Below are 25,998 nucleotides of genomic sequence, written 5' to 3' on the forward strand. Positions count from 1 at the left end.
AATCCCACCCAGGCCCTATCCTCATAATCTCACACATTTACCTTGCTAATTTCCCTGACACTAAGGGTTAATTTAACAGAGCCAATCAACCTAACCCATACATTTTTTGGACTGTGGGAGGAAACCGGAGCACCCGGAGGAAAACCATATAGACACCAGGAGAACGTGCAAATGCCATACAGAGAGTAACCCAAGGCCAGCATTGAATCCAGGTCCCTGGCACTGTTTTTGCTTTGGGATGGCAGCCATTTATCATTCTGCTATTCACATCTTCTCTAGACACATCTTTTGTTCCTTTACTATTTCCTTACCACTCTCTTTGGCTTTGTACATGCAATTACATAGAAACTAGAAGCAAGAGTGGGCCATTCGGCCCTTCGAGCCTGCTCCGCTATTCATTTTGATCATGGCTGATCATCGAATTCAATATTCTGTTTTCTCCTTCCCCCCATATCCCTTGATCCCTTTAGCCCTTAGTGTTATATCTAATTTCTTCATGAAATTAGACAATGTTTTGGCCTCAACTACTTGCTGTGGAAACAAATTCCACACATTCACCACCCTCTGAGTGAAGAAATTTCTCCTCACCTCAGCTCTAAAAGGTTTACTCTTTAACGCCTTAATGGATAATGACCCCTTTTGTTATTTAACCTCTCGCCTCCCACCCATCACAAAATTCACTTCTCTTCTTTTTCCTCCTTTCACTTGCTGAAAATTTATTACATTTCTACTTTACCGAGTAGTGATGAAAAGTCAGACCTGAAAAATTAATTGTTTCTCTTGCGACAGATGCTGCCTCACCTGCACAATGCTTCCAGCATTTCCTGATTTACAGTATTTGGCTATTGTATGAATAAAAAGGAGCTTGTCTGTAGTCAATCATTGGCAACTGCTGCATATTTTGTACAGCGGTCAGTAACAAAGAAGAACTATACACATCTAGTGGTGACTAAGACTAGACATGTCATCAGTCATTGCGGTTTTCTAGAAATTATTCCAGAAGTGAACATTCCTCCCACTCATTAACCAGAATGTAAACTGAGTCATTCATCAGTAGGTCATGCAGTTCCACCACTTCTTTTAAGCTTATTTCTAACATAGCAATCTATGGCTGGAACAACTTTGAAAAACTTGCACATTGATGGAAATTAGGACGACCCATTACGCATCATTTTTTAAAATACTGCTTCAGTTCATAAAGATTTGCAGTTACAACTACACTAGCAACAATGTACACTGTGCTCTGTTAGAAACATTCTGAAAAGAATTCTTTGTTCTAAAATGAGGTAATAAATAATACAAAAATGTCATTGAGAGCTTGCTCTGCCATGGTTGGCCTTTGAATGCAGTATGACCTACCCTATTAAGGGAATGGATACAACTCAAAACACACCTAACACAACATGAAACATCAGTGAGATTCCCAGGTTAGCACAACTATCTCAACCAGGCAGGATCACAATAGCGGGGACAGTCTATCACAAAGTCCACACAATGTTTTGTCACTGAACAAGGCTGGTTGGACAAGAATAAACAATCTGAAAGGACAACAGGCTGGCTGGGATCAGCCACAATAGGGCCATAGCATGTGCCATACACTGCATGACACCATGGCACTACACTGGGCAGCAGAAGCTCTCCATTTGGCAACTTTCCACATATTGGATAGAACTAGAAAGACATCATTCATTGCTAGAAAAAAATCTTGCTAGATGACACAAAGGATGCCGTCGAGTAATCTTCTCCAGAGAGGGGGCAAGAGAGAGAGAGAGAAAGAGAGATCAAAATCTTCTCTGCTTAAAGAAAAACATGTTACAAAGGCAAAATACTGCAAATGGTAGAAATCTGAAATAAAAACAAGAACAGTTGGAAACACTCAGGTCAGGCTACATAGATGAAGAGAAAGAGTTTCAGATCACTGACCTTTCATCAGAACATATAAAAGGCTGTGCTGGCCTGAAATGATAATTCTTTCTCCCCAGAGACGCTGCCTGACCTGCTGAGTATTTCCAGCATTTTCTTTAACATAAAACACGTTACATATGTTAATATCAATTCATAGCTAAGCCTAGGATTGCAACTGTCTGCCAATGCCCTAATTAACAGTTAACTGCTCCTTCAATTATTCCGAGTCTTTAAAATCCTAAGTATAGCACGGTATCATTTTCTCACTGGTTGCAACTCATCAATTAAAAACATACAGGCAGAAGGAAAACAAGCCAAAGCAAACAAGCATTTGAAAAGGCGGGGCAGCAGTCCATGCTTAATCTGCCTGGAATATACACCCAAGGAACTGGTGTATACTGTACTTAAATTTTCACAATGCATTTGATAAAGTGCTACATCAAAGGATATTGTGGAAAATAAAAGCTCATGTTACATGGGTAACATACGGGCATGGATAGAAGATTCCCTGGCTAACAGGAAGCAGAGAATAGGCACAATTGGGTCTTTTTCTTTTGCCTTAGGAATCAGTATTGTGACCTCAACCATTTACAATTTATATAAATTACTTTGATGAAGGGATTGATTGCCAAATTTGTTGATGACATAAGGAGAGATAAGAAAGTAAGTTGTGAAGAGGACACAGCACAGCAGCACAGTGGTTAGTGCTCTAAGGACTCTGGTTCAATTCCAGCCTCGGGTTACTGCCTGTGTGAAGTTTGCACGTTCTCCCTGTGTCTGTGTGGGTTTCCTTCCACAGTTCAAAGATGTGCGGGTTATGTGGATCGACCATTCTAAATTGCCCCTTAGTGTCAGGGGAATTAGCTCGGGTAAATAGTGGGATTACGGAGATAGGACCTGGGTTAGACTGCTGCTGGTGCAGACTTGATGGGCTGAATGGCCTCCTTCTACACTGTGGGGATTCTATGACATAAAGAAGGTACAAAAGGATATAGGTAGGTGAAGTGAGTGAGCAAAGATCTGGCAAGTGGGGTATAATGTAGACAAATGTGATTCATCCCATTTTCACAGGAAGAATAAGAAAGTTGCACATTAGCAAAATGGTGAGATTGCGAGCTCCAAGATTAGTACAAGGACCACTGGTTTACCTGATATATATTAATAGCCTAGAGTTAAATATACAAGGCACAACTTCAAAACTTTGAAAGATTGTGAACCACAAGGAGATGGTGATAGATGTCAAGGGGACTAAGAAAAGCTGGTGGAATGTGCAGAAACATGGCAGATGAAATTTACTCCAAGAAGTGTGAATTGATGGATTTTGGTAGGAAGGAGAAGGAGAGGCAAGGACAGAATTCTAAAATAAGTTGCAGAAACATAGAGATTGAGGGTACATGCATACAAATTTTTGAATGTGTCAGGGCAGATTGAGAAAGTGGGTTAAAGGGGTAAATTGATTTAATTCATTATTGTCACATGTATTAACATACAGTGAAAAGTATTGTTTCTTGTGCACTATACAGCCAAAACATACCGTTCATAGAGAAGGCAGTGTTACAGTCATAGCTAGGGTGTAGAGAAAGATCAATTTAATGCAAGGTAAGTCCATTCAAAAGTGTGACAGCAGCAGGGAAAAAGCTGTTCTTGAGTCAGTTGGTCCGTGACCTCAGATTTTTGTAACTTTTTCCCGTCAGAAGAAGGTGGGCGAGAAATGTCTGGGGTGCGTGGGGTCCTTAATTATGCTGGCTGCTTTGCCAAGGCAGCGGGAAGTGTAGGCAGAGTCAATGTTTGGGAGGCAGGTTTGCGTGATGGATTGGACTACATTTACGACCTTTTGTAGTTCCTTGTGGTCTTGGGCAGAGCAGGAGCCCATACCAAGTTGTGATACAACTAGAAAGAATGCTTTCTAAGGTGCATTGTAAGAGTTGGTGAGAATTGTAGCTGACATGCCAAATTTCCTTAGTCTTCTGAGAAAGTAGAGGTGTTGGTGGGCTTTCTTAACTATAGTGTCGGCACAGGGCAGGTTGTTGGTGATCTGGACACCTAAAAACTTGAAACGCTCGACCCTTTCTACTTTGTCCCCGTTGATGTAGACATGGGCATGTTCTCCTTTACGCTTCCTGAAGTCGATGACAATCTCCTTGGTTTTGTTGATAATAGCAGCTTAACCTTTATAAATAAATAAAGGCATACAGTACAAGTGCTATGGTACAAGGTCAGAGGAGTTACGATAAACTTTTTTAAACACTGTTTTAGCCTCAACTGAAATATTGTGTCTAATTCTGGGTATCGCACTTTAAAATAATTAGAAGGCTTTACAGAGAATGCAGAAAAAGTTTATGAGAATAAACTCAGGTATGAAAGACTATTAGTTGCAGGGATAGGTTGGAAATCTGGGTGTTAGAGAAATTTCAAACAATCAGGGATTTAAGACACTAACGAAACAACTAGCACTAAGTGAAATGACTTAAAATTAGACTAACAGGGGTACTGCCTGCATAAAGACACACATAATCACAGTAAGAGATTTAAACGAGTAAGAGATTTGAACCTGTATTTTTGACTTAAACATTTATTTCAGATTTTAAAATGTACTTCAGATTTATTTATAAAAGTGATCTGTGCACTTTAGCCAAAACCAGGCTGCCCAACAGCATGATGGGATAAAAACTAAGTGATACAAACCACATTCTTTGGAACAATGAAAGCACAGAATGTGTATATTCTTATCAGCATAAGTTACAAATAGTATGGGTTCCCAAAGCCATAGTATGAATAGAGCTGTTCAATTTGCACCGATAAGACAGTGCTTGTCAGGTGTGGGAATACCAAATGTTTGACTTGACTGCTGATTTAATCGAGAGTTGGTGAGAACTCAATAGCTAAGCGACAGGGGAGAAAGCATCCAGATTCTACGGATCAATGAAATCCCATGATGTCAGAGGGTAGAATGTAATTGGTTAAGGTATATGACAACAATAATTGATTTGTACTAATGATGACTGGTCCATAATAACGGGAAGGTGGGAAAAGCAAACTCAAAAATGTATAATTGTCCTGTATGACGGATTGCAACTTTAGAATGGTATTGGGATGCTCAGGGCCTTCTCTCAGAGAAGTGTTGGACTGCTCAATACTATCTCTCCCAGTAATCGTTGGTTAAATAAAGATACGTCTTTAATCAGGATACTTTAATCTTTGTATTAGCTGAAGTTTTGGCATTACTTAGTGTGTGAAAAAACCCCACAACACTGGAGCTGTTCTTCTTGGAGAAAAGAAGATTAAAAGGAGATATGAGAGAGGTGTTTAAAATCATGAGGGGTCTAGTCAGAATAGATAGGAAGAAACTTCCCACTGGGAGATAGTTTGAAGACTAGAGCACACTGATTAAAGGTAACTGGTAAAAGCAACAGTGGTATGAAGTGGCATGAAAGAAAACATTTTACACAGCATGTGGTTAGGACCTGGAGTGCATTGCCTGAGAGTTTGACGTCTTTCAAAAGAGAACTGGATGATCAATTGAGGTGAAAATAATTCCCAGCTACAGGTAAAGGCAAGCAATACTTGCAGTTTTTCTTCCAGAGAATCAGCGAGGATATGACAGTTCAACAGCCCCTTTCTGTACTATAACTATTCAATGATTCTATTTCTAAACTCGGAAGGAAAAAGAACAAAGTCTTAAAGTTACATGGATAATTTACTCACCCTATTTGTCAAAGGTTAAAAATCCTGCTAAAACACGCAGATAAAGTTAGTCAAGAATACACAAGCTAATAGAAGAGGATAATGAGATGTATGAAATCTACAAAGTATTGAAGGATGTTGTTGTGCCTCTGTTCTAAGTGGGACCTGTACACATTGGATGGGTTACACCTAGGCAGGACTGGGACTGATGTCCTCAGGAGACTGTTTGCTAGAGCGAATGGGAGAGTTTAAATTAATATGCCAGGAGGATAGGAACCTATGTAAGGAGTCAGAGAAGGAGGGAGCAAGGACAAAAACAAATGATAGACAAGGGAATAAGAAAAGTGATAGGCAGAGAAACCAAGGACAAAGTTTAAACAAGGCTATAGAGCAAAATGTTGTGAGTGAGACAGACGATGTTAAAAAGACAAGCTTAAAAGGTCTGTGCCTTAATGCGCGAAGCTGTTGCAATAAAGTCAATGAACTAATCGTGCAGATAGATGTAAATGGGTAAGATATAATTGGGATTACAGAGACATGGCTGCAGGGTGACCATGGAAGGGAACTGAATGTCCCAGGGTACTCAACATTTAGGAAGGACATGCATAAAGGAAAAAGTGGTGGAATGGTACCGCTGGTTAAGGAGGAAACTAACACAATAGTAAGAAAGGATATTAGCTCTGACAACGCAGAATCTGTATGGGTAGAGTTGAGAAATACCAAGGGGCAAAAAACATTAGTAGGTGTCAAATACAGACCCCCAAACTGCAGTAGTGATGTTGGGAATGACATTAAACACGAAATTAGAGATGCACGTGATAAGGGAATATCGGTGATCATGGGTGATTTTAATCTGCACTAGCTCGGGCAAATCAAATTAGCCACAATGGAGAAATTCAGAGAGTGTATACGGGGTGGTTTTCTTGACCAATATGTGGCAAATCCAACTAGAAAGCAGGCCATCTTAGACTGGGTACTATGTAATGAGAAGGGAACCATTGCCAATCTAGCTATACGAGACTCCTTGGGGATAAGCGACCATAACATGATAGAATTTTTTCATCAAGATGGAGAGTGAGGTAGAAGGTTCGGAGACTTGGGTGCTGAATCTTAATAAAGGAAACTATAAGGATATGAGGCGTGCGTTGGCCTTGATAAATTGAGAAGAGTTATTTAAAGGGATGACAATGGCAAACATTCACTGGGAACTGCAGCAACTGTTTACTCCTGTCTGGCGCAAAAGCAAAATGAGTAAGAGAGCCAATCTATGGCTTACAAAGAAAATTAGAGAGAGTTTCCGATCCAAGAAAGAAGCATACAGATTGGCCAAGAAAAATAATAGGTTGAGAACTGGGAGCAATTAGAATTCAGCAAAGAAAGACCAAGGGATTGATAAAGAAGGAGAAAATATAGTCGAAAGTAAGCTTGCAGAGAACATAAAGACTGACTCTAAGAGTTTCTATAGATACATGAAGAGAAAAAGGTTACTGAAGACAAATGTCGGTCCCTTCAAACAGAAATGGGGGATGTAGAATAAAAGACAAAGAAATGGCTGAGCAACTGAATACATACTTTGGTTATGTCTTCACAAAAGATGACACAAATCAGATGCCAGAAATGTTAGAGAATGCAAAATTTAGTGAGGGGGAAGAACTGAGGGAGGTCAATATTAGTAGAAAAATGGTGCTGGGAAAATTGATGGGATTGAAGGCAGATACATCTTTAGGTCTGAGATATTTCTTCATCCAAAGTGTGGTGAGCCTGTGGAATTCATCACCACAGGAAGTAATTGATGCCAAAACATTGAATGTGTTCAAGAGGCGGCTAGCACGTGGGATGAATGGAATCAAAGATTATGGGGAAAAGGCAGGACTAGGCTATTCAGTTGGACAATCAGCCATGATCGTGATGAATGGAGGAGCAGGCTCAAAGGGCCAAATGGCCTCATCCTGCTCCTATCTTCTGTATTTCTATGTAACTTCCATTGCCATGGGGGGGCATTTACCAAGGCGGTTGTCACAAATCAAATCTTGCAGGACAAAGACCAAGATGCTTTCATTCTACATTTTATAAACCTACCGAGTAGATTTAGTCTCTCTTCAATAATACAAAGAAAGGATAAAGAGTTATTACTGAGAAAATCATGGAGAAATGGATATGGACTAGACTTGGGACAGCAGCTAAATTCATGATGAATAATGCAGGGGAATTTGCCAATGATGAACACAAACATGAAAGCACAAACATGAATATCGCAGCTGAAAGATTTTTCAGCAATGGACTCTGTGAAAGGAATCGTGCGATGATCAATGAAATGCTGCACATAATTTTAGCTGATAAACCAAAATCACAAATTCACAACATAGGCTATAGGTGATTCATGCAAAGAATTCACTCCAGGTGGTTCAGAAAATGGATCCTCTCAGTTACATTCTCTGGCAGTTAGAAGAATGAAAGGTTATCCCACTTTCTAAGATATTTTTGTCTTCTCAGGGAATCGAGGGATATGGGGAGCGTGTGGAAAAATGGAGTTGAAGCCAATGTCAGTTGATTGTATTGAATGGCGAAGCTGGCTTGAAGGACTACTCTTGCTTCGATTTATTCCTGCTCCTATTTTTTTATGTCCTTAAGTAATTAGTCCATGTGTAAAATTCAACATTGCTTTCGTTCTGTGATAGCCCTCCTTCACTAGAAGGTAATATTGGTTCAATTTTCTTTGTACGTTTTAATGTTTTGTAAACAAGCAGACAGGCTTTCATTAGGCTGAGATCCTTGCAGAAAATTTGGAGAGCGGTGAGGTTTTCTAAAAGACCAGCTGAGACAGAATTTAAATAATATTTAGTATAATATGAAAAAGGGCTGTAGGGAATGGAAGGCCTTGGTGAGATAGTAGTTCTTGATTGTAAGACATCATTTATCAAACATGGCAATCAAACTATTGAGGTTAATCAGAATAATAGAAGTAAATGTAAACAAGTAAATCAAAGAGTTAGATATTGAAAAGTGTTTGGAATTTATTCTGAAGTATCAGGTATAAGGGTCAACTAGCCCTACCACACATAGGATTTGTATTGAAAAATTCCTTGCAGATGGGACTTGTATGGCTGAAGCAAGGCTAGATCCTCGTGGTTTTGAAGAGTGATGATACAGGTGTTAGAGTGGAGCAATTCACAGTTGGGAAAGTAATCTTAATCTTTTTGGCTTTTTTAGCCACATAATCGTGAGTCAAGATAAAGTCAACATAAAGTTACATTTCCACAGGGGTATACTTTCAGAGAGAAGTGTTTTTGTAAGTGTCAAAGTGGCAGCAGATGCAAAGAAAAACTTTTCAGATTAAACAAATACTTCTATGGCCTAAATGATACCACCAGGTTGTGGCATTTTTCAAGTGTGATTAGTTTCATTGAAAATAGGTTTGGTTCAACTAAAAATAGATCTTGCAATGTTTTACTGGCAGCATAAAGGAAAACTGCAAGCAACTGCATAATACATGTCGATTTTTTATGAGGTGATAGTGCAGGATTTGAGAAATGTGTTATTAATAAGATTGAAGTTGAGTTTAATATTGGGAGTCAGGCTTATGGGCTTATATATTGGTTTAGGCACTAAGCAAAGCAGGTCTGGAAGTTAGACAGACAATGTGAAGCTTGTAAAGCTAGTCAAACTAAACCAAATACTAGTTTTGATGTGTAGGAATTAACTGCTGCGATGAAATACTCTAAAATAGAGAATGCTTTAAGGGCAAATACATTAAAATAATTAAATTTTGAGAAATGTTCACTTATGTTTCCATCATTAGGTGGCCCAAAGAACACGAAGGTAGTCATTTTTAATCGATGGTAATCTTCACAAAGAGTTCAAACTAGTACAGCTATTTTAACATTTCTGATGACTCAGAATAAGAATGTCCTTTAGCTTGGGAACTAAAAATATTTTAAAAAGTTGTCAAAGCACTCTGGCTTTTGAAACAGCGGTTCTCATCGAGATAGTGGCATGGGATTCTATTTATCAAACATTCTGAGAGATTCTGTACAATGGCTGTACTGAAAATAGTATCACAAATTGAATGTTATGTCGATAACCAAAGCCTGTGGGATAATGCAAATTCTACAAAAAATGAAAGAAATGGTCATGGATTGACCTTGCTGGTTTGAAACGAATGCTGGAGACGTAAAATCCTTCAAATTAAAAGGATTGATGCAGGTAATCACCCATCACTTTGTTGAACAAGTTGAAATGAATGTACAAAGTAAGTTTTCAAGGTCCTATAGGAGGGCTATGTCTCAATGTAATATTTTGTTCCAAATATGGAGGTCCTTGATTTCATTTGTTTTGAAATGTTGATCATACATCATAAATTCTAATTTTTACAAATTGAGGCAAAATTAGTTAGCTGAAATTCATCAGTAAAGGCACAAACAAGTAGACCTTGGTTTTCAGGGCTGTGCCAATCAACTTGCTCTGAGGATGAATTCAGCAGGGTTACCAGCTAAAAGATGGCCTTTTGATGAAGGAGCGGAGATTTTCTCAGAGTCCTGCATATGAGGAGTGGGCAGCAGTCCATCAAACTGTGGTGCCTCCTGATTATCACAGAGATATTTTAAGAATTGCCCAATAGCAGGAATAAAGAGAACTCAGGTTAAGATAATGAGACACTTTTATTGGCCAGGACTGCATAGAGATGTAGTGGAATACTGTAAGACCTGTCAGCTAGTTGGGAAGCCCTAGCTGCCAATTAGACCTATGCCATTGATCCCAATATCTGCTTTTGATGAACCATTTAGTATGGTTCTACACAAGACTAAAACTGGGCATCAATATCTTTCAATTATCATGGATTTATCCACCAGATTCCCAGAGGCAATCACCTTGAAGAAAATCACTGTGAAGGTCTGTGCACAATCAGGACCCTGACCTTCCGGTTGCTTGCCATTTTAACACACGATCCTGCTCCCACACCCACATGTTTGTCCTTGGCTTGCTGCAATGTTCCAGTGAAGCTCAATGCAAATTGGAAGAACAGTACCTCATCTCCCAGCACATTACAGCCTTCCAATCTCAACAATAGCAGGAATAAAGAGAACTCAGGTTAAGATAATGAGACACTTTTATTGGCCAGGACTGCATAGAGATGTAGTGGAATACTGTAAGACCTGTCAGCTAGTTGGGAAGCCCTAGCTGCCAATTAGACCTATGCCATTGATCCCAATATCTGCTTTTGATGAACCATTTAGTATGGTTCTACACAAGACTAAAACTGGGCATCAATATCTTTCAATTATCATGGATTTATCCACCAGATTCCCAGAGGCAATCACCTTGAAGAAAATCACTGTGAAGGTCTGTGCACAATCAGGACCCTGACCTTCCGGTTGCTTGCCATTTTAACACACGATCCTGCTCCCACACCCACATGTTTGTCCTTGGCTTGCTGCAATGTTCCAGTGAAGCTCAATGCAAACTGGAAGAACAGCACCTCATCTCCCAGCACATTACAGCCTTCCAATCTCAACATCTAATTCAACAGCTTCGGATGATTAACTCTACCCCACCTCGTCCCCTCTGTTTTCATTTCATTTGATTTTGTAACCGTTCTCCACCTCTTACTTCTTTATTGCCTTTTCTTATTTCTTTTCCCCCTTCTCTTCCCCCTATTTTATTCCCCTTTGTTTCCCCTCCCCCCTTTTCTCAATTTTCCCTCTCTCCCATCCATCCACCTCCCCCCCACACCTTCATCTGTCACAGCTTACCCTCTGATTTCAGCTTCTTGGCCGTTTGGTCATTCACACCTTTTATTCTTTCTATGGACTGCCATTAGCAGCCTTTCGCCTTGTTTTTGTGGCTATGGCTCATCTTTCATTCCCGGCAGTATAAATATCTCCCTTTTAGCATTGAAAAAGGGTCATCTTCCCCTTACAGGTGCTGCCAGACCTGCTGAGATTTTCCAGCAATTTCTTTTTGGTAATTGACGGGTTGATTTGTTTCTCTACCAGATATGGGTTGCCCAAGAGATTCAATCTGAAGGATCAAACTTTATGTTGAACATATTCAAGGAGGCAATGCATAGTTTGGGAATTAAACAGGTTAATTCACCTGCTTATAACCCCCAGACCCAATAGGCTTTGGAGAGATTCCATCAAACCCTAAAAACATGATCAGGGTCTATTGTATACAACATGTTGAAGATTGGGATAAGGGAGTTTCATTTTGTTACTCGCTATCAGAGGCGCATCCAACAAATCCACAGGATTTAGTCCTTTCTAGTTAGTCTCTGGGCACAAAGTGTGGGGCCCACTTAAATTCATCAAAGAAAGAATCACTGCCTGGAAAGAACAAATCATGGTTTTTGATTGTGTCCAACTTTAGAGAGAAGCTGTCAAAAGCATGTGCTATAGCTTGATAGCATCTTAAGATTTTCCAATGAAAGACGAAAGGCCAAGTGGATAACAGAGCAAAAGCTCGATCTTTTCCACCTGGGATAAGGTATTGGTATTATCTTTGTTGGGTGAGCCACTGAAGGCTAAACTTAGTGGCCGATACTATGTTAAAAGAAAACTCAGTGCAGTAAATGATGTGATTTGTACCCTGTTTAGAAGTATGTGCCAAAGTGTATGCCATATAAATATGCTAAAGCCTTGCTACGACTGGGAAGCTGGTCAAACCAGCTACTGTACTTTTGGTTATGAAAAAAGGAAAAGAAGAATTTCGATACAATGAAGCAGAGTTAGAAGCTTCTCCAATCAAATCCCCATTTGCAAAATTTGCCAATACAGTGATTAGAAAATTTAGATAGTGTATGACATCGTCTTCCAGAAAAGTCTAAACGTGGCTTAACCAAAATAAAACAGGAAATTGGGGTGTGTCCCGGGCAAAAGGGGACGGGCTGCAGGGCGCGGCCCAGACAACCATAGCAGGCTCCGTGGCATGCCCCAGGCAACCAGAGCAGGCTCACTCAGAGGATGGAAGTCATATATAGTTGGAAACAGCCAGGAGACAGGACTTTGGAGCAACTTGGGGACAATGCCAGCTCAGTTCTATAGCAAAGAATTGGGATTACACCAGTAAGAAGGTTTGAAGTGCCGAATCAGGAATCTAGGGGAGATGAGATTGAAACCCTGGGAGGTGAGTAGTCATTGAGGGCATTCTAGTGGGAGAAAACTTTGTGCAGAGCTCCAAGGAGATATCTTCAAAGGTGAAGCTAGGAATCCATTGTAAGACAGATTTTCAACAAGATTGTTTGACTTGGTTTTTATTGACATACAGACAGATTCTTGAAAAATCCATGGACTTTGTCTTGGTTGCATCTGTCATTTACTCTGTAGTCTGTGTATTTGACCACAGTTCATCTGTTAACTCACATGCGCCTCATACTTATCCTGAATGTTAAGGGTGCAAGATACATATTGTAAATTGTTTTATCTTTCTGACCTTGTACAGTAAAGTTTATTTTTGTTTATTCAGAACTCACAGAATCTGTGACTTACTTCCAAAAACAGGTGTCTAGTCTTTATCTACTTCAAACGAAACTTTATGGGTCTTTAACTGGATCTCGCCCATGTCCCCCAGGGTCTGGCCAAGGATTGTAACAATACTCAATTTCCTTTTGAGAGTTATGACTGAAGTTGCTTCCATCCTCCTTTTCAAATATTACATTCCAAATCAGAACAATTCATTGCCTAAACAAATCTCATCTTGCCTCTGGTTCTTTTGTCAATTACCAATACTGTCCTATTTCAGGCATTCTGAGAGTACCAGGCATCTTAGGCACTAAAGTTGTTAAAACATATCTTCTGTAAGTGTAGACTATTGCACTCAACATTTTAATCAGTTTTGCAAAACTATTTCATAGCTGGATAATGACTGTGCTCCAGCTTTTCGTGTAGGCTCATGAATCTCGTCTTCTCTTGAACCCATAAAGGAAATTCTCTTTACAGTGCACCTTCCGCCAACTGATTCCAAGCCCTTTATTCTTTTATGTACTATATCAAGCACAAGTTTCCTGCCTAAACGTTGAATAAATATTACAGTGACATACCAGATAAGTCCTGCTAAGTTAGTAAATAAGAGCTTGTGCACTTCTGTCAAACATTATGATGAAGGGAATACAAGAGATATCTCAGAACATGTGAAAATGAGGGACAGGATAAGAGACCATGTTTCCATTGATCTTGTCTTGTACATTCATGGTGCAACCTGACAACATGTCCACCATAACCTTCCACCTCTCCCTCCACTCTGCCTTCATTTCACTCCCATTAGCCCAAGTAATCATGTGAATAGGCAAAAGAAAAGATTTGATAAAAAATTCTAGCTTAAGGGAGGGGAAACAAAATTATGAAATTTTTTCCTGATCCTCCGAGGGATCTAAGTTGTCACAGTGGCCCAGAGACACATTGACCAATACTCCATTTTCACAAAGTGCATCAGCCATGGTAATGAACAGATCCAGCACCCTTCTTAACCCTAGGGGATTTTCACAATGACTTCATTGTAGTGTTAATGTAGGCCTACTTGTGACATTAATAAACAAACAACTTTAATGCCGGCAACTTGTTCCAAAAAATCAACAACTCTGCGATAAAAAAGATCTCGCCAATTAGTTCTGTGTTTAAGTAACGCAAACCAGGTCCCTTGGTCATCTTTAACCAACCCCCCCATCTTAAACAATATACTTATTAGATCAAATCAAATCCCTTCATTATTTTGAAGATCTCAATTCAAATCTCCTCAAAAGTCAATGTTTGGGATTTCCCTCCCTCACCATGGTGTGTTTTGTGATGGCAGGAGACAGCGCACAGCTTGCAGGCAACCAGATCTTTTCGCCCCGCCGTTATCAACAAGGTTTCATGACAAGTTGATGTCTCTGATTATTTGAAGGAATTTTGCAGTGGCTTTGATTACTCATATGCATTAATGTGAAAGGTAAATTTCTTAAGTTGAATATCATTGCGAGTACACGAAGCATTTATATATATATATAATGTTTCTATTATCGTTATTATTTAAGTGAATGAGAGATGAGGGAGGGAAAAGAAAGAGAGAATTGAGGATGGAGAAAGAAATCAGTGACACAAAGAATGAGTGCCACAGAGAGAGACGGCAAGAGAAACTCAACAGAAGACAACGGCTGGAATTTTACCACCTCATCCGTCTCAGAAACGGGGCAGGTGAGGCTTGCAGAACAGCATTCTCCATTGGTCTCAGGTGAGATCTTACGAGTCTCGGGCAGGCGAGGTGGTAAAATTCTAGCAAATGACTTGGCAGCATGGATGGAGGAAGAATGATGCTGCATTTTATATTTCATTATTATTTCCTACTTGTAGGATTGGACTGGTTCTCAAGATTTCATATTTCACCTAGGTTACAATGTGATGACATCTGTTGTGATGACATCATAAAAGACCATAGTAACTACAAAAGCTATTCCCTCTAAATGACATTTGCTTTAAGACATGCCAAGGTATTTCAAGTTTAGTTGGTTCACAAGAAGACTAAGGAAGTTGAGGAAGTCAAGGAGGAGTTCATCTTTTTCAGTCTTACTCCAATTTATACTAAGGAAAATTCAAAACACCCCTGAGTATGAAAGAGTAAATGACATTGATCTTGAAGAAAAGCCTCTCACTGTGGCTGAACAGTTACAACTAGGGCGCTACTGACACTGAGGAAGATAGAGAACTGGTACCTGATCTTCATGTAACTAATAATGGCCTTGGCTTGGTCGACAGTGAAGAATTCTCCGCTTTCATTCTTTTCTAAACTTGTCTGAACAACATCAGCCATGATTTTCTTGAGTTCTTTTAAATTATCCAGCAACGGCAAGTGTTTCTCTGCAATAAAGCACAGCATTGAGTGAGCGACCGATTGATTTACAAGATATTCTATTTCATACATAATGACGACACATTAAGCTGACTGTAATAAACAATTTTTAAAAGCCTGATTTATCAACCATCAAATTAAAGATGTTGCCTTTTATAAATGTGGCATCAAACTTGTATTAATTGAATCATAACACAGTAAGATTAGCTTGATCATTATCTTTCCACTCGTCTTAACCAACTACTCTATTTGAATTGTTATTTTCTTACAGTTAAATCTGAGAAGGTGAAATCCACTTAAAAGAATTGGCATCATCTCTCCCTGTTGAGAATCACATCAGTAGTTGAGTCACACATATGAGATGTTCCTAGGTTTTATTCCCAATTGGTCTTGGGCATGTCACTAGCAAGGGTATTATAATGGGCTTCGACACCATTTAGAGAAGGGAGAGGTTGGACAGGGACCCTGCTCCTAATCCCTATTCCATGAGCCTGTTAGAATGCACATGTGTGTGTATGAAGTCAGACTTGAACTTGGCTCTAAAGTGTCCACAGACCAACAACTGGACATCAATTGTTGAGGTTCTTAATGGCCACTTGGGTAAGGTACCAGAGGCCACAAAATGACTGTGAAATGCTACACCAGCAATGAGTCAAGGACTTTGCAAAAAGTAACAGAAAGAAGATTCAGGTGATAAAGGAAACGAGTGTCACTATTTAACAATTCTCGGGTGCTGTCATTTGGAGTCAGCAGGTCATGGATTCAAACAACATTCAAGACTTCAACAATATCTAGGCTGACACATCAATGTTCTACTGAAGGAGTACTGCACTGTTGGAGTTGGCATTTTTCAGATAATGCCAAGGTCCTGACTGCACTTGCAGTTGTTTCCTAATAGAGACACTGTGTGGCCCACAACACCAAACTGACTCATCTTCTCAGCATAACACTCAATAGCTCCAGAACACATCTAATTGCCATTTGAATCCATTTACACATCTACTTCAATGACCTTTGTTCCACAATTCCATTATCTTTTGGGTGGAGGAAACTGTCCCTAATTTTGCTTCTTACACCTAAATTCCCTATTTTATCTTAATTCCTGGTATAAGAGCCCTTCAACATTGAAAACAATTTATGAGAGCTAATTTTGTCAAATTCCTTCCTAACCTTGAAGGTGTCAGCCTAGGAGTAGCTCCCTTGCCTCTGAATGAGAAGACTGTGGGTTCAAGTCTCACTCCAGAGTTGAACAAAATCTAGGTCTGCCTCTCAGGTGTAAGTGATTCCATGACACACACAATGATGGGGTGAGTGAGAATATGACAGAAGTGGCTGAGAATGAGCGAGCACACATTGAGACAATCAGGAGCAGAGAGAGGAAGTGCAAAGTGACACAGAAGTGAAGGAAGGGTGACGGAGATAACCACAAATGGAAAGAGAGATAAATGGAAGACAGGAGAGAGGTTGATTGCTTTTGGTGGTGCATGACTGTATTTTAATATTTTCTATTACACGTACGCAGAGACGAGAATGTTATTTAAGTGAACTGCAAACAAAGCTTTATCCTCAGTGTTCTGAATGTCTGAGTAACTCTGTGCCCCTCTGACAGATCGAGAGAGCCTAGTGAACTCAAGTGCTTGCATCAGATTTCTTTCCCTCGCTCCATTTTGCTAGTACTTCTGAATCTAAGCCCCTCACCCAAAGCCTAGCTATCACAAAAAGTTCTTTCAAGCATCAGCCCATAATCCCACTAAATAATCCTGGTCTCCAACATTCTCAAATCCTAACCTACACAACTGAGACAAGAGCAAAATACTGCAGATGAATAACTCTCAGATCTGGCCTCGCCCTGTCCTTAGCCACTCTTTTCCAGACAGCAGCCCACCCCTTTCGACGCTACAACCTCAAATCCGTTTTTCGTCCCTCAACTCAATTTATTTCCTCCTGTCACTGTGGAAGTGAAGAAGTAACCTCAAGACGGGGCATGTTCAGATCTGACTGATCACCAACAGATGGAGCAATTTTGCTTAAACATACGGATTCCACAAAAAAAACCTCCTCTTCACTGCAGCAAAAAGCATAATCAAAATGGAACCACTTCTGTAAAATAACTTTTGTTAAATAACTTTAAATTTTATCGGACTAAATATAGAGGAGATTTATTTCCAGATGCATTTTCTGTGAAAATCCATGGATTTCGGCATTATTGGCAAATCAAGCTGAGAAAAGGAAAAATAAATGTTCCAGGTGCAACACTCAGTGCTGTTGCAGGAGGGCAGGGATTTACATTTACTTTTTTCATGGAAAGAAAGACTTGTATTTAACCAGTTTTCTTATTATATCTCTCAGAAATGATTCAAAGCATTTCACACACAATTAACCATAATGAAATATAATGGTATCTATTAACTAAGGTAGGCTGACAGTGGCACATGTTCTAATTTGATGAGAACAAGTTTCTGCTGAATTGCTTTACTCCCTCCTCACTGATCATGCATCAATTTAAATCACACTTACCACTGATGTTCTCCAAAATAATTTTTAATAGAGTCATGAAGGTAGATTTTTGCAGCATTGTAAAATTCTGCTCTTTTGACCACCAAAATCCAGAAACATAATAATCTAAGACGATGCCTTCTTTCAGGCAACTCTGGTAGGATTTGAACTGTAGAATTTCTGCCAATGGTCTTAAACGAATAGACAAATAGAGAAGTTACAACACGTTGAAATAACATTCGACGGGAAACAATTTCACAAGTAACGTACATTTTAAAATACAATTAATCGGAATTCAGCACAATTGAATAACACTGAATAATGGTGTAATATATTTGTTCAGATGAAGGCCTTTGTTGGGTAAAAACAAGACATTATTATGTTTTTGATTTGGGTAAAAGTAAAGAACAAAAGCAAAAAGAAGGTGCAAGTTAAAGAAAAACACAGCGGATGCTGGAATCTGAAACAAAAAACAGAAAATGCTAGAAAATCTCAGGTCTGATAGCATCTGTGGAGAGAGGATAGAGCCAACGTTTTGAGTTTGGATGACCCTTCATCAGAGCTTTGTTGGACTCTGCTGAGATTTTCCAGCATTTTCTGTTTTTGAAGAAGGTACATTTATTTAGTGTCTTCCATAACTTCAGATAATCCCAAAGTATTTTACAGTTAGTCAAGTACTTTTGAAATGTAGTCACTATTGTAGGAAAACAAGGCAGCCAATTTAAGTTCAGCAAGGACCTCCCAATGAGGTAAATGAGCAGGTAATCTATTTTGTGCTAAAGCAAATCACTGCAGATGTTGTAAATCTGAAATAAAAGCAGGAAGTGCAGTATATACTTAGCAGTTCAAGCAGCACCTCTAAAGAGTTAACATTTCAGGGTGATGAGCTGCTGAAAGGTCATTGCCCCAAAATTTTAACCCTGCACGGTAATTGTCAGTTTCCCATTACCAACACTCTTTATTGTGAGCCAAAGGAAAAGGCCATTCCTGTGGCTTACAGTCAGGTAGTCTTCACCCTCGGGATTTACAACCCCAATCCTGGTAAAGTCACAGGCTTAAAAGCCTCTGCTGGTTACTTCCCGTTGGACGAGCCTCTGCTGGCTTAGTAAGGCAGCTTGTCTAAATTTGCAGAATTCAGCTAATTTCTGCAACCTAGCCAAGAACTTAGTGACAAGTTCCCCATGGGTTCTTCCGGTCATGTTGAAGCAATTTGTTATAGAATCACAGAGTTTTGGATCATAGCAGTTTTTTTTTACAAGGTCTACTAATTCACTTGAATCAGAGTCGGTCAGACTTCTCATCATATTATGTCACATGTACCTTTAAGTGTACCTTTAAGAGTTTTTTAAATTCATGCTCACAGCCTCAGGTGATGTCATTGTTGGTAGAAGAAAAGAAAACTTTGTGGATAGGTCAGGTGACAGGGATTTCATCTTCAGTTTCAATTCTTAGTTTTAGAAGGGACAGCAAGCAAAAAGAAGTGTTTTCCCTCTCTCCCTGTTGTTTTGAAAATTCTGTTAGTTAGCTGAAAACAAGATCTTGTTTTCCTAAAGGGTGAAAATCTGCTATTGTTGGAGGCTGGATCAGAGGCCCTCTGGTGTTTTGGGAAATTGTCTTGTCTGTTCTGAGTCTCAAGAGCATATGATGCAGAATTCAACTAACAGCCTTGATCCCAGTATCATGTGAGCCTTAGTTTATACTGTGTTGAACCTATAAAAAAGGTCTTTTGTCTATGCGATTGGTTTGATTGGAACATTGTAGAATTCTTTGTTTAGGGTTATACATTATCATGATTCTTTGTAATTGATAAAAAGTTCTTGCTAATTTTCTTACTATACATGTTAGCTGTATTCATAAATTAACTTTGTTTGATAAAAGCTCCCTAGTGGGTCACTTGAATCATACCCAAGGTGAAACATCTCATGCCTATTCTAGCCAAATTCAAGATGCAAAACTTATGATTCAGACAGGCTTCATAAAACATTTGGATTTTTAACCTGAACCATAACACAATGAAAGTTGATGCCCTGCATCTTGTTAGCAATATCACTTTTCACTTTTTGTCTCCTTCAATGTTGTTAGCATGTAAAAAGTAAAGTATGTATTCTGTGTATTGGGCCCAGTCTTCCCCACTGATGTCACAGGGCTCACGTTTCCGAACAGGCAATATGGCTTTTTCTTAACATAGAAACATCGAACAGTACAGGCCCTTCAGCCCTTGATGTTATGCCGAGCTTTGTCCGAAACCAAGATCAAGCTATCCCACTCTCTATCATTCTGGTGTGCTCCATGTGTCTATCCAATAACTGCTTGAAAGTTCCTAAAGTCCGCTATCACAACAGGCAGTCCATTCCACACCCCAACCACTCTTTCAGGAGAAATTCTTGATGTTCAAAGGTTGTCCAGAGTAAATGATAGAGGAAGTAGTAATTCAGCCAAATGTCAGTTTCCCATTATCGTGCACCAAATGAAAAGGCTGCTCACCTTAGAAAGTTATGAATTCAGAAACAAAAACAGAAAATGCTGGAAAATCTCAGTAAGTCTGACAACATTTGTGGGGAGAGAATAGAATCAATGTTTTGAGTCTAGATGAGCCTAAGAACATAAGAAATAGGAGCAGGAGTAGGCCATCTAGTCTTCACCTCGGGATCTACAACCCGGTCTGGATAAAGTTAAAGGCTTAAAAACCCCCACAGGCTGTTTCCCGTTGGCTCACTCTGGTTTTTCAATAAGGCAGCTTGTACTCCATGAAGCCCATGGTTAGATCTATTTATGGTTCCCTGTGACCTTTATTGTCATCGTGACATCCTGTTTCTCTCCGCAGATGCTGTCTGACCTACTAAGCATTCCAGGAATTTTCTGTTTTCCTTTATAACCTGTTGTGGGGGAACTCCCTTGCTTTTCTTCAAAACGTGTTATGGAACCTTTACATTTCGAGAGCAGATGAGGCGTTGGTCCAACCCCTTTTCCGAAAAACAGTACCTTGGACAACAGATACTCTTTTAGGAGTAGAACATAGAACATAGAACATTACAGCGCAGAACAGGCCCTTCGGCCCACGATGTTGTGCCGACCAGTTACAAAACAATGACCCACTAACCTAAACCAATCCCTTCTCGTCCATAAACCTATCCACGGATCTCTTAAACGCCCCCAAACTAGGCGCATTTACAACTGCAGCAGGCAGGGCATTCCATTCCCTCACCACCCTCTGGGTAAAGAACCTACCCCTGACATCCGTCCTATAACTACCACCCCTTAATTTAAAGCCATGCCCCTCGTGCTAGATTTCTCCATCAGAGGAAAAAGGCTATTACTATCCACCCTATCTAAACCTCTAATCATCTTATATGTTTCAATAAGATCCCCTCTTAGCCGCCTTCTTTCCAGCGAAAACAACCCCAAATCCCTCAGCCTCTCCTCATAGGACCTCCCCTCCATACCAGGCAACATCCTGGTAAACCTCCTCTGCACCCTCTCCAAAGCCTCCACATCCTTCCTGTAATGTGGGGACCAGAACTGCACACAGTACTCCAAGTGCGGCCGCACCAGAGTTGTGTACAGTTGCAACATGACGCTGCGACTCCTAAATTCAATCCCCCTACCAATAAACGCCAAGACACCGTATGCCTTCTTAACAACCTTATCTACTTGACTCCCAATTTTCAGGGATCTATGTACACATACACCTAGATCCCTCTGCTCATCCACACTATTCAAAGTCCTCCCGTTAGCCCTATACTCAACACATCTGTTATTCCTACCAAAGTGAATTACCTCACACTTCTCCGCATTAAACTCCATCCACCACCTCTCGGCCCAGCTCTGCAACCTGTCTAAGTCTTCCTGCAAACTATGATACCCTTCATCACTATCTACCACACCTCCGACTTTGGTGTCATCAGCAAACTTACTAATCCACCCAACTATACCCTCATCCAGATCATTAATAAAAATTACAAACAGCAGTGGCCCCAAAACAGATCCCTGAGGCACACCACTCGAAACCGAACTCCATGATGAATATTTACCATCAACCACCACCCTCTGTCTCCTATCTGCTAGCCAATTCCTGATCCAATTCCCTAGATCACCCCCAATCCCATACATCTGCATTTTCTGCAGAAGCCTACCATGGTGAACCTTATCAAACGCCTTACTAAAATCCATATACACCACGTCCACTGCCTTACCCCCATCCACCTCTTTGGTCAGTATGAATCTAAATCTTCAGACTGAGGCCTGAATTCATAACTGATATAAAACTGGGTGCCACGGTAGCACAGTGGTTAGCACTGCTGCTTCACAGCTCCAGGGACCTGGGTTCGATTCCTGGCTTGGGTCACTGTCTGTGTGGAGTTTGCACATTCTCCTTGTGTCTGTGTTGGTTTCCTCTGGGTGCTCCAGTTTCCTCCCACAGTCTAAAGATGTGTGGATTGGGTTGATTGGCCATGCTAAAATTGCCCCCTAGTATTCTGAGATGTGTAGGTTAGAGGGATTAGCAGGTAAATGTGTAGGGATATGGGGGTAGAGCCTGGGTGGGATTGTGGTTGATGTGGACGTGATGGGCCAAATGGCCTCTTTCTGTACTGTAAGGTTTCTATGATTCTATTCTAAAAGCAAAATACTGGACTATTATTTAAACGGTGAAAAATTACAACATGCTACTGTGCAGAGGGACCTGGGGGTCCTTGTACATGGATCGCAAGAACTCAGTCTGCAGGTGCAGCAGGCGATCAAGAAGGCAAATGGAATGTTGGACTTTATCGCAAAGGGGATGGAGTATAAAAGCAGGGAGATCTTGCTGTAACTGTACAGGGTACTGGTGAGGCCGCAACTAGAGTACTGTGTGCAACTTTGGTCCCCTTATTTGCAAAAGGATATATTGGCCTTGGAGGAGTACGGAGAAGGTTCACCAGGCTGATACCGGCGATGAGGGGGTTAGCTTATGAGGAGAGATTGAGTAGATTGGGCCTGTACTCGTTGGAGTTCAGAAGGCTGAGGGGTGATCTTATAGAGACATACAAGATAATGAAGGGGCTAGACAGGGTAGAGATAGAGAGATTCTTTCCACTTAGAAAGGAAACCAGAACTAGAGGGCACAGCCTCAAAACAAGTGGTGGGGGGCGGGGGGGGGGGGGGGGGGTGTGGTCAGTTTAGAACAGAGTTGAGGAGGAACTTCTTCTCTCAGAGGGTAGTGAATTTCTGGAATTCTCTGCCCGTTGAAGCGGTGGAAGCTACCTCGTTGAATATGTTTAAGTAACAAGTAGATAGGTTTCTGACCGATAAGGGAGTTAAGGGTTATGGGGAGCAGGCGGGTAACTGGAACTGATCTACTTTCAGATCAGCCATGATCTTATTGAATGGCAAGGCAGGCTCGAAGGACTAGATGGCCTACTCCTGCTCCTATTTCTTATGTTCTTAGAAAACATTGATTCTATTCTCTCCCCACAAATGTTGTCAGACTTACTGAGATTTTCCAGCATTTTCTGTTTTTGTTTCTGAATTCATAACTTTCTAATTCAGAGGTAAGAAAAATGACATACGAAACCAGAAATAAAAACAACTTCCATAAGCAACAACTAAATTTAGTCAAATTGTAATTGAAAATTCTAGCACTAGTACATATAAAATGATTTGAATATAGAAGAATTGACATTACCAATACCCACAAAGCATAAGAGATAAAGCACTTTGTGCTTTGTAATCTTTTTAATAGAATCATGGGCTGCTATAAAGAGGTGGTGGCTTGGGTACAAAAGGGAAAGGTGCATTGCACAAAGTCAGAACTTATGGATGATAAGAGATAGACAGTAAGATGAAACAGAAAAAGGGTGCGTATGATTGGTTGATATGGTTGCTAATAAAACTGAGAATTAAGCTACATACAGAAAATTCAGAGGGGAAATGAATACGGAAATAAAAGGGGCAAAAAGAGATTATGAGAACAGAATGCAGCTAACATAAAAGGGAAAAAATATTCATCTATTGGCATTTAAGTAGTAAACGGGTGGTAAGAGGAAGGGTCGGGCTAAGTGACCAAAAAAGATACCTACAACGGAAGCAGAGGGCATGATTGAGGTACTAAATGAATATTTTGCATCTGTCTTTACCAAGGAGGAGAATGCTAAGGAAGACATTTTGAAAGCTGAGATGCTAGATGTGCCTAAAAATTGATGATGACGAAGTATCAGAAAGATTGTCTATACCTTATGTTGATAAATCACCAAGACCAGATGGGATGCCTCTCAGGGCACTGTGGGAAGCAAAGACAAAAATTTAAGTGGCAATGGCCATAATCTTCCAATTCTACTTGGGTAGATGATTGGTTCCAGAGGACTGAAGAATTGTGAATGTCATCTCCTTGTTCAAAAAAGGGTGCAAGGATAAATCCAGCAATTAGTTTAACTTTGGCGGGCAAGCTTTTAGAAACAAAATTAACAGTCAGTTGGACAATGTGGATTAATTAAGGAAAGCCAACACAGATTTATTAAAGGAAAATTACATTTATCTAACATGATTGTTTGATGACGTTCAAGAGACTTGGTGTATACAGACTTCCCAAAGTTGTTTGATGAAGTGCCACATAGGCTTGTCAGAAAAGTTACAGCCCATACTAAAAGCAGCATGGATATGAATTTTGCCGAGTAAGAAAACAGAGTGTACTGGTAAAGAGCTGCTTTGCAGATGAGTGGAAAGTATAACTTGAATTTCCCCAAGGGTTGGTACTATGGCCACAGCTTTCCTTCACATACATTAATGATTAGACTTTGGTGTGGAGAGAAAAATTCAAAATTTGCAAATGATGCAAAACTTGGAAGTACAATAACTGTGAGCAGGACAGTGATTGACTTAGAGGACAGAGGCAGGATGGTAATGTTACAGACATGGTATTTCACTTTTATGGCACATACTTATTGCCCTTTTATATTTCAGTTTTTAATTTACACCGCGATATTTTACACAAAATGTTGAGGGTCAGACATTTGATATAGCTCTGTAGACTTCAACAAAGTTGCAATAGAGATTTTGACATCAAATCAAGTTAAAGAAAAACCAAAGAACAATCTCAAATACATTTCAATGTAGCTCATAATTAAGAAGTAAATGATTGAAGTTTACTTTTGCATGGTACAAATTACTTTTTTGGAATAGATATATGCGTATATTCTGAACAACTGCTGTTATAATGTATCCAATAGTATAATTACCTCAACTCAAATTGAAAAAAATAATATAAACACTGCCATATGACAAAACCACAAGTGAAATCATTCAAAGCTCCAGCTGGCTTCCTGGAACAGTTCCTTATTCTAGAAACTACAAGGACAGATCATCTGGAAAGTAATTTATATTCCAAAGAATTTTTTAAAAAAATATGATTTTAGAATATTTCTTGATTAAATTTTTCACATTAAAGCCAATGGTTAAACTTTTCACTCTAAACACCTTATATATAAAATGAGAGGGGTCCCAACATGGAGTTAAAATTTAATCTCGCTGTACTGTTTCCTCTCGTATTGTTTCTCCAATTCTAGGGGCTTTTCCTTTGTGCAGGTGATTTTAATTTTACTTTACCCTAGGATATGTTGTTGTGAAGAAATGCAAAAAAATGAACAAAACATGAAAAAAGGTAGTTTCACTTTTTGGGAAATCCTCAGACATCGGTCCCCCACATGCTCCTCATCTCTTGTCAGGGTATTCTGTACTAGTAAGTATTTAGCTGAGGAAGGGGACTAGGTGAATTATAACCCACACCGCCCCCCCCCATAATGGATGAGAGAACTGGAGGAAGGATTAGAAATTTAAAATTGTCAAACATGACCCTCAACACATTTCGCTGATCTGTGGTTGGGTGGTAAACAGCATAAAATAAAGATAATAAGGTTCTGCTGTGAAATTCACAGAAACAATGGGGCCCTGGGATTTCTGGGTTCCCCACCCACTCCTCTCTACCTACAAAGCTATCTCTATCTGAAATGTATTCGTTCATCATAATTTTAGATAGCAATTTTATGGACTTAATTAGCTTAGTAACTGAAAAAAAGAACAGCAATTCCAATATGATCTGAGATGAAACTGGCAAATGAACAG

The 25,998-nt window shown here is 39.8% G+C and overlaps 1 protein-coding gene across 2 annotated transcripts in view; it reads right to left on the bottom strand.

Annotated features, from left to right (window-relative positions):
- cabcoco1 (ciliary associated calcium binding coiled-coil 1) overlaps positions 1-25,998 on the bottom strand; it is a 66,223-nt gene that overhangs the window by 27,051 nt on the left and 13,174 nt on the right. For both annotated transcript variants that reach the window (XR_013888822.1, XM_080205244.1), the window contains exons 3-4: positions 17,926-18,095; positions 15,272-15,416 (exon numbers count right to left, since the gene is read on the bottom strand). Coding sequence is in view for 1 of the 2 variants with exons in the window: in XM_080205244.1 (XP_080061370.1) it covers positions 15,272-15,416; positions 17,926-18,095 (315 nt within the window). In the remaining variant the exon portion in view is untranslated. The remainder of the gene's footprint in view (positions 1-15,271; positions 15,417-17,925; positions 18,096-25,998) is intronic.

Source organism: Carcharhinus amblyrhynchos, chromosome 17, assembly GCF_965287045.1.
Source record: "Carcharhinus amblyrhynchos chromosome 17, sCarAmb.v2.hapA, whole genome shotgun sequence".
NCBI lineage: Eukaryota > Metazoa > Chordata > Chondrichthyes > Carcharhiniformes > Carcharhinidae > Carcharhinus > Carcharhinus amblyrhynchos.